Source organism: Leopardus geoffroyi, chromosome D1 (genome assembly GCF_018350155.1).
Source record: "Leopardus geoffroyi isolate Oge1 chromosome D1, O.geoffroyi_Oge1_pat1.0, whole genome shotgun sequence".
Classification (NCBI taxonomy): domain Eukaryota; kingdom Metazoa; phylum Chordata; class Mammalia; order Carnivora; family Felidae; genus Leopardus; species Leopardus geoffroyi.
In genome coordinates, this window is record NC_059329.1 from 53,560,884 (window position 1) to 53,574,401 (window position 13,518).

The window sequence follows — 13,518 nt, forward strand, 5'->3', positions numbered from 1 at the left end:
CGTCCCTGCTCGCTGGGATTGAATAATGGAGCATTTCTGCAGAGTTATGGATGCAGCAGCTGAATCTGTCATGCTAACATCAATAGCAGAATGCAAATAACCCTCAGCTTGGGCTGTAATTATGTGTTTAAGCGACGTCTGACAGGGCCAGCGTGGGAATGTGTGATGGAGGAGATGCAGGAGAAGACAGGTGCTTTGCGAGGCAGTTAGCGGGTGTATCTGGGAGCTGGGACAGGAGCCACAAGTTAGGACCCAGGACAGCGCTGGGGTGAGGGGAGCCCTTTCCTCCACATCTCAGGATGAATCTGGCAGGTGAGCAAAGAACAAATGGCCCTTCTCTCTGATGAGCCGTGTCGTAGACTCAGGGACAGCAAGGGGAACAAGCCCTTAGTAAGCACTTACTGTTTATGGGGTACTCTGCTAGATTTGGGGACATATACTATGTTTTCTATTTATGTAACAAACACTTATGTGGCACTTTTACAATCCCCTTATGAGACATGTGAGAACCAGAGGCCAGAGAGTTTAAGTAACTTGCCCAAGGCCACACAGTGGTAAGTTTCAGAGCCAAGATTTGGCCCCAGACAGTCTGGGCCCTGAAATCCAGGCACTTTGCAGTGTGGTGCCCTCAAGGAAGTTATAAAGTCTTGGATACAGGGGCGCCTGGGTGGCGCAGTCGGTTAAGCGTCCGACTTCAGCCAGGTCACGATCTCGCGGTCCGTGAGTTCGAGCCCCGCGTCAGGATCTGGGCTGATGGCTCAGAGCCTGGAGCCTGTTTCCGATTCTGTGTCTCCCTCTCTCTCTGCCCCTCCCCCGTTCATGCTCTGTCTCTCTCTGTCCCAAAAATAAATAAACGTTGAAAAAAAAAATTAAAAAAAAAAAAAAAAAAAAAAAAAAGTCTTGGATACCATGCAAAAGTGGGTGAGAAAGACAAGGGATTTTTGTCCCTAATTGACTAAGGGGAAAAACTGGATTTCAGGCAGGTCAGGCAGCTTGCCCGAGGCCGCAGTACCTCTGAGGCTGGGAAGGGAGCCTGGGGGTGCCGCATGGGGCACCAAATCTGGCCAGTGCAAATGCAGTGCTCTGCTGGGCAGCACCTCTGTCGTAAACCCAGGGAGACAGAAACGAGGGAGGTATGTCAGTGATGAGGAGACTGGGGCTCGGAGAGTAAGTGCAGGAATTCATCCAGGGGTGTTCTTGGCCACAGTTCTGGGACTTGAACTTCAGCCTTGGCCTCATGATCCATCCACCATACCGCACTGTCTAATTGGATTGAATGAAGCGGGTGGTTTCCTGGCTTTTATGGACACTGTCATTTGGTTTCATCCCCTGCTTCATTTGTTAATCCGTTCCATTCTCTTTGGTTTATTTATTTAACAGCCATGTTTGAATACTTGTACTAAGTGCTGGGGACACAACAGAGATAACCAGAGCAGGATCTGTGTCCCCATGGTGGTGGGGAAGCTTGCCCAAAGTCACACAGCTAATAAAGCAAGAGAGGCAGAATTTGAACCCAGAGGAATGCAAGTCCTTAGACTGTTTTCTGCCCACAAAGCACCCAGACTGTCACCCTGGGCTTTCCCTGTCCCCCACTTGGTGCAGCGTCCTCTAATCCCTGGGTTTGTTATTCTTTGTAAGCTATGCTATTGGGTGCCTGTAAAAGCACTAATATGACCAAAAATCTGTGATCTGATTGGATTTCTTTCTTTGTACTTTGGGAAGCTGGAAGCCGTAATACAATTTCCAGTCCTGAAGAAATTCGTCCATGTGGCAAAGACATTCCCTGCTAGTAGCCCCTCGGTCAGAGACCTGAAGCCAACAGGCAAATGCACGGACTCCCTCCCGCAGAAAGCAGAGCTGGGTCTCCCTGTATTTACATGGCAGCCGGCAGAGATGCAGGGAATCACAGTGCCTCTTCCTCACCCCCAAAGCTAGTTGGTTTAAGCAAACTCTTAAATACCTCTCAAAACCATCCGCTTATCTCCACCTCCACTGTTCACTGCTCTGGTCTCAGCAACCACTACCTTTGCTCTGTGCAACCTCAGAGATGCCCTCGCCACTATGGAACCCCCAGCTTCCGCTCTAGGCCAACTGCAGTCCCGTCTCCCTGTTACAGGGACGGTTCTTTCAGTGATGCAGATCAGATGATGTCACCCCTGCTTTAAACCTTCCAGTAGCTCCCACCGTCCCCCGGGGGGTGAAATGCAAACTGCCTGAGCTGGCCCGAGTCCCCCAGCGCCTCTGCTTTGGCCAGCATCAACGGCCCCTTCCTGTGCTCGCCCCTCACCTTCTGAGCTGAGTGTAGCAGCTCAGACGTTCAGTATGTTCTCTCACCTCTGGGCCCTCATGTAATTCCTTCAAATTTAAAGAAACAGCAACAAAGAAACGCATGTCACACTGTACTCTTGCTTGTCCGTCTCCTGTTAGGCTAGTGGGAGCAGATCTGAAGTGCCTGGATCCCCTTGGTCCCCAGCAAAGGCCTTGGCTTATGTCAGGCACTTAAAGTTTTCCAGCAAGTGGCAAATAGAGAAGCACGTGAAGGCACTGTGGACAAACGTGGCTGGTGGGACGTAGCACCATCAACTTCATGCTCTGTCTCCCCTGCAGATGGCTTGATGGACTGCATGGACCCCGACTGCTGCCTCCAGCCCCTCTGTCACGTCAACCCGCTGTGCCTGGGCTCCCCCGACCCTCTGGACATCATCCAGGAGACACAGGCCCCCGTGTCCCAGCAGAACCTGCACTCCTTCTACGACCGCATCAGGTTCCTCGTGGGCAGGGACAGCACACACATCATTCCGGGAGAGAACCCCTTTGACGGAGGGTGAGTCCGCTGGGCCTCAGATCCAGCCATGACTGTCTGCGGGAGAACTGAATCGCCTCGAGGGCCATGTTTGGAGTGGGTGGGAGGTGGGAGGAGGCCAGAAGGGTTCTTGATGGAATGTCAGGGGAAGCAGAGAAGCAGCCTCAGGTACCCACATTTAGAAAACTGCTATCCCAGGCATTTGGAATTTTAATGAGCAAAGTTTTGTTGTTCCCGCTGGGTGATAGATGGAGAGAGTGAGGAATCAAAGGTCCAAAGGGAATCTTGGATCAATACTCTCTTTGCAGTCAGCTATTACTGATTCTGCAGGCTCCAGACGAGCGGAAACCCTTTAACGCTGTTCAGCCTCAGAGCTGCCGTCCAGAAGGCTGTGGGGGTGGGGGCGCCCCCACTGGCATCTCAGGCCATCTGCCCATGCATTCCTTCACAGGTGTTCAGTTGTGTCCCCTACTGGACAGTTTTTTGCTGCAGTCCACTCTGTGCCAGATCCCGTGCTGGAATCACAGAGGTGAATAGAGCACAGTCCCTGCTCATTGGTCACTTACAGTCCACTAAGGGGATGAAAAGAGCCCCGGTGTGATAGGCCAGAAAGAAATGTGCCCCCAGGGTACTCTGGGAACACAGAGGAGATACTCCTGGGTGGGGGGAAACCACGACTTAAGAACTGAGACTTAAAGATGAGAAATGGTTCTCTTGGCCAGGGAAGGAAGGGTGTTCTAGGGAGAGGGAACAGCTGTGCAGAGACCAGGGGCCTGAAAAGGCACAGGAGCCAGCATAAGATAGCTCTCTGTTCTCTGCTCCCCAGACCAGTGTCTGTGAATGAGACATAGTATCCAAGAAGGAGCTACTTATAATAATTTCTTTTGACCGCCTTCCAATACAGGGACATCTCTTTCTCTAGGAGTCGGCACAGTTCAATTCAGCAGTTACATAGTGTGTCCCTTCTATGTCCGTGACTTCCATGCCAGAGAGTTCCAGCCCTGCAGGAACAATGGGCTGTAATGAAGGGTAGGAAGGTTGAAGGCCATCCTCAAGTTCTGTTTCAAGGGGCAGATCAGCAGTTGGGGTGCCCGGGTAGCTCAGTTGTTTGGACGTCCGACTCTTGATTTCAGCTCAGGTCAAGACCTCATAGTTTGTGAGTTTGAGCCGAATTGGGCTCTGTGCTGACAGTGTGCCTCCTTGAGATTTTCTCTCTCTCTCCCTCTCTCTCTGCCCTTCCTCTGCTCTCTATCTCTCTTTCTCAAAATAAATAAATAAACTTTGAAAAATTAATAATGAAAGGGGAAATCAGCAGGCCTTAGTCATCAGTTGGGCCTGAGGAATGCAGGAAAAAGAAGTCTCTTACTCAGAGGCCTCGGGAGATAGATGGTGGTGCCTTCTCCAGGCTGGTGACCTGAGAGCAGCAGGAAGGTTGGGAGCAAGGTGATGACCTCCATCCTGAGCACGCTAAGGGCAAGGAAGGGACACACCTCAGCAGGACCCCCAAGACACGTTCATAGTTCACAAGCAGTTCTGGAGCTCACACGGACGTTAGAGTTATCGATCTGGGAGCCAGCAACAAGCAGGAGTCGAGACCAGGAGCGCACAGCAGTCTGCTCCAGGAGAATGTGTGAGGGGAGAAGAGCAGGGACTAAGAAGGAATGAGGGGAAGCCACCCTGGGAGGTGGCGGTATCATCCCCAGAGTGTAACTGGGAACGCAAGGAGAAGGCCTCTCTACTGGGACGGGAAGGAGCCCTGGCTCTGGGCTTCACGCCGCCGCAGGCCCAGGGGGTCGGCGGTGGGGGTGGGGTCCAGGGCATGGCCTCCCACTGCCCCAGCCGCCTCCCCACAAGGACAGGATGGGGAAGGTGAGGTGGGGGGAACACTCCGAGCCAGCGGAAGAGGCATCACAGGAGTGGGTAAAAGCATTCAAAGTGTAACCTTGTTAGAGATGAAAATGCTTGCTGTTCCAACAAATCTGTCATCTTACCCACAGAATATTGAGAACCTCAGAGGTCAGATAACCTTCCCAAATTCACAGGCTGGTCAAGTGACAGAGCCAGGAGCTGAGCTAGAGAGAGGAGAAACCTACTCATTGATCTTGGTCAGAAACGCTGCTTTTGTCCCTGGGTAGGAAGCTTCCCGCTCTTTTATTCAGTTGCATGATTTTGTCTGTGTGCTTGTGGGCCTTCCCGTGGCAAGCGTTCTTTTAATCAACCGGAGATTTGAAGATTATTCCTACCAAGGGGAATAGTCCTTGCTCAGCCTTTCTTTAGCGGACCCATTATGGGATCTGAATAGGACTGTGGCCGCTTGGCTGCCCGTGGCTGTTGTGCCTAAGGAGTGCCCTGACCATGCCGTCCTGGTCGGTGCCAGCAGGGACCATGTCCCCTGCATGTCTTCTGGTGATGCACCAAGCCTGCTGCTTACGTGCCACAGATCACGATGGGACCCACACGGGGATTTCAGGATGTTGCTCTGGCGGGTCTGACCCGCCTGAAGGTGCCTGTCAAGCAGGGAGCTTGAGAAACCTGTACCGGGAGAAATGGACCTCCGAGCATGAGGGAAGAGTATAGGCCTCGGAGTCAGGCCAGTTTGTGTTTCACACCCTGGCTCTGCCACCGCTGGATCCGTGGCTCTGGGCAAGTGACTTAATAAAACGAATATGTGAACGTCTCCCAGCCCTCTAAAGTGAGTCCTCCAGGAAGGGAACACATCTTACTCATTTCAGCGCTCAGTAGATGCACAAAACAAATACGCATACTTACTGCCTTGAACAATGAAGGAATGGAAGAAAGGAAGGAGAGAGGGAGGGGTGGACGGAGGAAGGATGGGAGGATACATTATCTATTTTCCTTAATTTGGGACTGAGGATTCAGAGTCCAGGGAGGTTAAATCATCTGCTAAAAATCATATTACAGATGAGCAGCAGAGGCAGGAGAAGTCGGCTCCCAGATCATTGTTTATGGATCTGTCACCTTCAGTTAAACTACAGATGCTTTGAAGGCAGAGACCATTCATCTCTCCAAACCTGTCATACTTAGGGCAGGGCCTGGAATATGGGATTCACTCTACAAATGAATGGGTAAATAGAAGCTTCTAAATGTTACTGTGAAAATTCCTTTTAGCTAATATTTGCCACGTCGTTATGTCTGTGCTCCTCGCTGGTCTAGATTCACAAGGAGCAGCTATCTATCACTACGGAGTATCTCCAGACAGATTTTTATGTAAAACAAGCCCAAGCTGGAAACATGAGGTATCAGATGCTTTTCTCATTGGACTGCCCACAGGGTATTCCGTTTTCTTGATCTGGGCCAGCAATTTAGTGCTCATGTGCATAGTTGGGATAAAGTGAAACCTGATACCAAGTTTGGGTTGTTGCTTACTTTCCTTCCCCTCGTGTGAAGGAAGGCAGCTTGATAGAAAGTGCTAGAAAGTGCCCAGAGTTTGAATCGTGGCTTTCCCTCCCACCAGCTCTGTGTGGCCTTAGAGGAAACGATGTAACCTCTGTGCATGGGCCTCCAATTATAAGTTGGCAATAACAGTGACTATTTCGTGAATGCCATTGAAAGGGTTAACTGAAATAAAGCATCTGGCACAGAACTTGGTACTTAGGAGGTCAGTAAATGGTAGGTTTATGGCGGTAGCATGGCCTAGTGAAAGAAACACAAGCTTTGGAATCAGACAACTGGATTCAAAGTCTGTTACATCCACTTTCTAGCTGTGTGACCTTGGGCAAATTCCTTAACCTCTCTGAGCTTCAGTTTCCTCATCCGTAAGAGCCGGGTAATGATGTCTACAGAGTTGCCACGAAAATTAAATGAATGAAAAAAAAACCCCACAAAAACAAAGTACATACAGTTGTAACCTGATACCACACAAAAAACGCCTGCTAATTCGAAGATGATGACGGTGGTGGTGGTGATGGTGTAAAAAAGAGCTTCCCACTCCACTTTTTTAACTGGAAGTACAGCTTGATAGTGACCTGCCCTCTAGGGACGTCCAGCAGGCCCCGAGAGAGGAGCGAGGTGTTGAATCCTTATTTGAGGAAGGGAAAAGGCAGCCTTGTGCCAGCCTGCTGTCAGCTGCGGTCCTTGTCAGGGAGGAATCCAGTGGCACTTCTCCAGAGAGGGGGGTTCCTGATGGGCAGGCGGCCCCGACCTGGTGGCCGTGTGCAACAGTAGCAAGGCCTGGGCCTGACAGAAAACCCCACACTCTCCTGCACCCCGTATGCTGTGGCACAGCTTGTACAGTCCGCGTGCGAGTCCGTGGAACAGGCTTCACGACGCAGGCTGTCACTCAGAGACCCGGCAGCATCGCTGAGCCCAGCAATGACAGGCAATCCCAGAGATGCTGCTCCTTCAGGCTGCAGCCTCCCAGCCCGGAGGCTCCTGACCCGGGGCTGAGTTAAGAGCAGGAGGTTCTCCAGAGCCACGGCTGACACGTGCGGGGTCCCTTATGTTTCTGTGCGGCACCCCTGCTGGCGTCAGAGGCCCTGGGGCAGGGGGGTGGCCCTCAGGGGAGGATGAACAGCAGCGCTTCGGCAAGCAAGGGCCCCAGCCAAGCAGAGTAGGTGCTCAGCTGGGCTGGACTCCTTGGAGGAGAGCACAGAGCTTGACTCAGAACTGCAGCAGAAGGACCGCCAGGAGCACTTGGAGTAAGGAAGGCCTCCTGTGGCTCTTCTGTGTCCCCAGGGCAGGTGTTTTACACAGGTTTAATGAATACAGTAGCTCTACCTGACGTTCTGCCTCTGTTGTCCTCAACTCCACGTAAGCGATAGAGATGTGAATGGCTTCAGCTGATTGAATGTGGGTCTAAAGTAGGAGGGGACAGAGCAGGCAGGAGAACCGCCATCGCCAGATTAGATGGCTTGAAGACGGGCTTTCTTTCCCAGCCTGGAGGCCCACACCCTATCTGCTCAGTGGAGGCCCTCACCTGGAGTCACGGGGAAAATACAGTGTAGGGTGCCCTCTGCGCGGGAAGGAAGGGGCCACTCAGGTCTGTAGGTGGAAGATGGATCCCCAACTGACCGTCCATACAGGGAGGGCAGGTAACAGGACCCAGAGTGTGGAGCTTGGAGCCAGATGGTTGGAAAAAGGAGGGAAGCATGAGATGTTTCTTCCTCAGAGAACACTCAAGGCAGCTCTGTCTGTACGACACAACTTTAGATGCATCTCCTCTTGGGAGGGACAGGCTGGACATAGGGCAGACAGATCCCTTCAGCAAATAGTTGTGGATTGCCAATGCCGGACAGGTTAGCAGATTATAGGAAGAGGTTCTGACAAAAAAGAATCACCCCTGAGTTACTTGAATATCAGTTCACAGTGTGTTTGAGGATGCTGTATTGATGAGAGAAACGTGATGTTGTCAAGCCTTTCTAGGCCCCTCTAAGTCTAATAGGTTATCAGCTCACTCAGGTAAGGAAGCTGGGTAGGGGCAGTTGCCATGAAAATCAGCTGATGGGACACACTGAGCCCAAAGAGAAAAGACTTGAGGAGTCAGGGGACTCAGAAAAAGGAGGGATGGGTGATAAGGTCATTTATCACAAAGGAGGCACAGGATCATGTGCTACGGAGAGGGTCAGACCCTATGGAGAGGGGACACGGGGCAGGCTCAGAGGGGAACAGAGGTGCCACACAACACAAGCTCTGCTTGGTAAATACTGCTCTGTGCAAGGCCTGCAAGAAAAAGATTCGCATTTATGCCCTCTTACCTTGAGGGCATGTCGTGTCCCATACTGTGTTAGTTGTTGAACCCCTGGTGCCAAGCACAGAGGTTGGCCCAGACTAAACCACACAGATCGCAGAATGAATCAGCCAGTCAGCCAGTGCTGAGTGCCTGAAGAGAAGTAGAGACAGAGCGTCCCACGAGTTCAAAAGCATGGCCATCACTCCCGCTGCACACCTCAGGGCTGCGTCTGGAAATGAATGAACAAACCAGCAGGTGAACTAATGAATGAAGCTTCCGGCACGACGTGGCCTTTAGCCTGAAACAAAGATTTTAGTGAGGATGGTTGGCCATTAAAACATTATTTATCCCACTTCAGCTCGCAACAACCCATTAGTGCATCATGAAATCAATGTAGTGAGTCGAAACTATTTTTTTAAAAAAAGTAAATTTAGACGGAAATGGGGTATAGTGGAATGGAAAATATCAGTGCAGCACCGTGACAAGGATACGTATTGCACGAAACATGGTTGTCTGTATGTATGCACGTGCGCGCTCCTGAATAAACTGCATTGCTTAGTGTTGGCTTCAGTTGAACAGGACTTAAAAATGCATTCTAGACTGAGGAACCAGCATGACTTTCTGGGATAATCAGAAAATTGAGAGAATTTTAATGTGGCTGGAGCATAATGATGGTGATACTGTTTTCTAAATCCAAAGTCAAGAGACGTTCTCTAACCTTTGAAATCAAGATGGTCTTAGGAAGTCTGGGGTATATGATCCTGGTGTACAGAGGGGGCGTGTGGGAGAAGGAAGAACATAGGGGACTGTGCAGCGAGACAGATACAGAACTGAGAAAGGTCAGCCCCTCACCTGTTCACTAGCCAGAACAGAGTTTTTCATCTCAGGACTTAAAACTGGCTATAAAGAGAAGTGAGATAACCTTGATGCCATGTAAGTCTTCAGAATTTCCTTCAGATCCTTTATAAAGACACAAAGTTTCAGGGCACCTGGGTGGCTCAGTTGGTTAAGCATCCAACTCTGATTTCCGCTCAGGTCATGATCTCACAGTTCATGAGTTCGAGCCCCACATTGGGCTCTGTGCTGACGGTGCAAAACCTGCATGGGATTCTCTCTCTCCCTCTCTGTCTGTCCCTCCCCAGCTCATGCTTGCTCGCTCACTCTCTCTCTCTCCTTCAAAATAAACAAACATTTAAAAAGAGAAAAAGACACAAAGTTCCCAGGAATTTTGAAAGCCAGGGTTTCCAAGGGGGGGAAAAATAACAGGAGGGAAAAAAGATCACGTCTGCACCATAATCTTTTCTCAGCGCACTGCAGACATAAAGCGACATGCAAGGATCAGTGACAGAGCAGTTACAGAAAAGCACTTACGTGCCACCCTACCCGCATCCCCCAGCCCCAGGCCTTCGACAGCCCTCAGCCAGCCCTCAGAGAGGCTGAGCAGTAGAGACCATCTAATGGAGCTCAAATAAATACCAGCTTCCTGACAGCTGGCTTCTGAGTGAATTTATTATTGAATTATACTCCTGCGTTTCAGAACAAGCTGAGCTGACAGGCTACCCCATCAGTTTAAGGAGAGGGGGGCAGGGAGAAAGACAATGATGAATTACCCTGACGGAAGATGGAAGAAGGGAAGGATCCTGCTTCCTCCAAAATGCCAGCCATTATATATTATTCATGTTGGTTTTTAAAAAATCCCTCCCCACATTGAAATGAATGTTTATGATGATAAAGCAACTAGGTGAATTTAATTCAGGATGCAGGCAGCAACTTCTCACATCATCCTGATGAGCAGCTAACAACTCCTCCTCTGCCACTTGATCATCCCTTTATTGATTTCAAAACCGAATTACAATCTCTGTTTGCTTGGTAGCTTGAGCCGGCTCCTAGCTGTCCATCACAGGAGGCATTAGCAGAGGATGCTGTGCTTAAGCGAGAACCACTCGGGGTCTTTGCGGGGAGGGACTGCATTCAAGTCCTCGGGCAAATGAGAGCAGACGACCTTGGGCGAGCAAGGCTCCATTTCCTCATCTGTAATGTGGGGCTACCAATTCCCACCCTGCAGGTTGTTTGGAAGATTAAATGAGTTAAAACACCTGAAAGCCTCATGGCCGGCATGTAGCACACATTCAGTAATGACACCTAACGTTTACCCAGAATGTTCTGTGTGTCAGCATTGTTGGAAATGGTGTGTACATTTCCTAAGTAGTAACACCTTTACATCTCCCCCCAAACCAGATGACATAGGGACTTCATCAGCCTTCTTTTACAGATGGGAAACGGAGGCACAGAGAATTGAGCGACCTCACCAAAGACACAGGGCTCGTAAGTGGCAGGGCCAGCAGGAAGCCAAGCCGAATGCCTCTGGAGCCTATGTGCCGAGCCTCCGTTCCCTGCCTGGTCCTTTATATTGCCATCTCGGCATCTTCAGTTCAGAAATCTGTACAGCATGATTCTGCTATAACTCTACAACCCCGGCTTGCCCTGACTTTCTATCTAATACTGTACAGCGTGATGTAAAGAGGATGTGCAAGAAGTCTGTGTGCTTCAGAGCACCAGCCTCAGAGGCAGGTAGCCTGGGCTTGCATCCCGGCCCCACCCTTTGCTAGCTGTTATGACCTTGAACAAGCCTCACTCTATGCCTCGCTTTCTCCATCTGTCATATGAGGATAATAACCCATACCTCATGGGGATGTCTGAGGATTAAATGAGATGTAAAACATTTACGTGTCAGGGCAGTACGCATTCAATAAGTGTTAGTGGCCCTTGTCCACTAATAGCAAGAGTTAGCATCAGCGTTAGCAAGGACATTAGTATCTGTATGGGTTTTAGTGTCACTGTGAAAACTGGGAGAAAAATGAGGATCTGAGCCAGAAGTCTATTAGTGTAGTTATAGAATTGATGCAAATGCCGTAGCACCATGGCAGGTAGAGGTGAATGGACCTTGAGATCATCAGGTAGAAGAGGAAACTTTGAGGTCAGAGAAAGCTCTTGGCTCAGCAGGGTAGGAACAGGACTCTCCTGAGTCCTAAGCGAGGGCTCTCTCAAGCAGTAATTCTAGTGTTTATAAATCAGGGACTTATGACACCCTGATAAATTTCGAGCAACAAGAAGTAAAAACATTGGAAAGCCATGCATCACCTTACTAAGACTGGCCTCAATGGAATTCTTAGGGTCAGGACTTATCAAATACCTCTGCAGTGAGTCTAACCAGCCCTCCAGTCTGATCCTGGAGGCATCAAAAGTTGGCTACAAGTGAGCCCCGCAGTGCTGGGCTGTGATGGGCTGTGATGTGGACAGAAGCTGCTACCTCAGGACAGTGCTCTGGCAGAAGAGAGAGCTGTGCCCACCTGCCTCCCCTGCCTCTGCCTCCCTCTTCCCCTCCCACCCCGGCAGGACCCCGCACATTCAACCTGTAGGCCTCTAGCACCAACTCCAATCCAAAGAAGGCGTAGAGTAGCCCCAGCTGCTCAGTCTCAGGTCCTTCAACTGCTCTGCTCTCTGACCATTGGCTTACCAGCTCTGCGATGTGGGTTTCTGCCCTGGCTGAGAATCCTAACCTCACTTTCTGTGCCCCAGTTCCTGAGACGAGCAACCCAGGACCCCTGCCACCCAAGGACTCAAGTCTTTCCTTCTCTTGCCAGGCTCCTACCCTTGCCACATCTGGTCTTGGAGCTCCATCCCTGCTCTGCTCAGGAACTTGGGCATTTTTGCCTGGTAACACACAGGACATCCACATCCAGCCGCCCCTGGGAGCCACCTCATCATGGCTATGCCCCTGTCAGATCCTCCTCCCCTGTCCCTTGAATGACTGTTGACTTTAAACACCACCTGTCAATTGCTGTATGCCTCAGACTCAGTCTGCTGAGTAGATTTTCTGCATGCCCCTTTCTGCATCTCTGCCCAGCATTGTCCCCAACCCAGGAAGTGAGTCTAATTGTGGTCCATTCCTGTCTCCCCTTTCGGAGTGAAACAACAGAAGTCTTCCTTTTCCAGGAGAAAGCAAAACCCGTCCTGTGCTCTGACAGGAAGACAGGACACATAGTCCCTGAATGGACTTGTACACCAAGAGACTGTATGTGGAGTCACACTTTAGCAGAGGTGCCTCAAGTTTTTCTAACAGCACAAAGCATCTCCTGAGAATTCTTAGAAGCAGGCCTCTTGATTCGAAGCACAGAGAACAGCCTTTTGGGACATGTCTCATACCTCCCATGTCCCTATCCCCACTCTTTCTAAGCAACATTCCAGGCAGGAGACTTGCTCCTCCAAAATGATCTCCACTGGCCAGCCTCTGTCAGGACTGTTTCTCCTTTGCCACAGCCAATGGATTCGTTTCTGTGACATAGAGTGTTATGAATAGTCAAGGGCTCTGTTCTCGTGTGCACCTCTGTCAGCCAGCAGAATATTCCAGAGGGCTCCTGTGGGAGATGACTCAGCCCGAAGCATCAGCATTCAGCAGTCAGGTTGCCTACAGGCTTGGGTGATCTGAGCTGCAGCCTGAAAGCTCATGCTCCCTGAGAATCTGAAGGACTCAACAGCCGCATGAAGCCAGGAGGTCACAGAATGGTGGCTTCTGGGCTTTGCAGGAGGCACAGCCTGGGGGCTTAGGAGACACTAACAGTTGCCAGACCATCTTGTCACTAGATGCCCCCAGGTGGTGTCAGGGTACTATAGCAGACCTGTCAATGTCCCAGCCTTGATGTCTGATAGAGAGGATCCCTGCCCAGCTCCAGACATGACATACCTCACCTATAAACGAGGGGCTTGGATTCAGTCCCCGCAAGGAACTTTCTTAGCTGAAAAATTAAATTTCTGTTAATCTGAAGAAGATTGTGGATTTCTCCTGCTATCTCCCTAGACATATACAAAATAGTCTGAGAGAAGAAGCTTTTTCTGAATGAACTGGAGTACTTCCCTGTGATGTTTATTCCATATACCCAGCAGGTGATCTGGAAGCCTCTGGTAGAGTCTGAACTGAACCCAATTCCAAATGGAAGAACAAAAATCAGGGTACATGGGCAGAGCC

The 13,518-nt window shown here is 50.4% G+C and overlaps 1 protein-coding gene across 6 annotated transcripts in view; it reads left to right on the top strand.

Moving 5' to 3' along the window:
• TENM4 (teneurin transmembrane protein 4) overlaps window positions 1–13,518 on the top strand; it is a 2,911,279-nt gene that overhangs the window by 2,813,584 nt on the left and 84,177 nt on the right. For all 6 annotated transcript variants that reach the window (XM_045483835.1, XM_045483839.1, XM_045483838.1 and 3 more), the window contains one exon: window positions 2,608–2,824. In XM_045483835.1, the coding sequence (XP_045339791.1) occupies window positions 2,608–2,824 (217 nt within the window). The remainder of the gene's footprint in view (window positions 1–2,607; window positions 2,825–13,518) is intronic.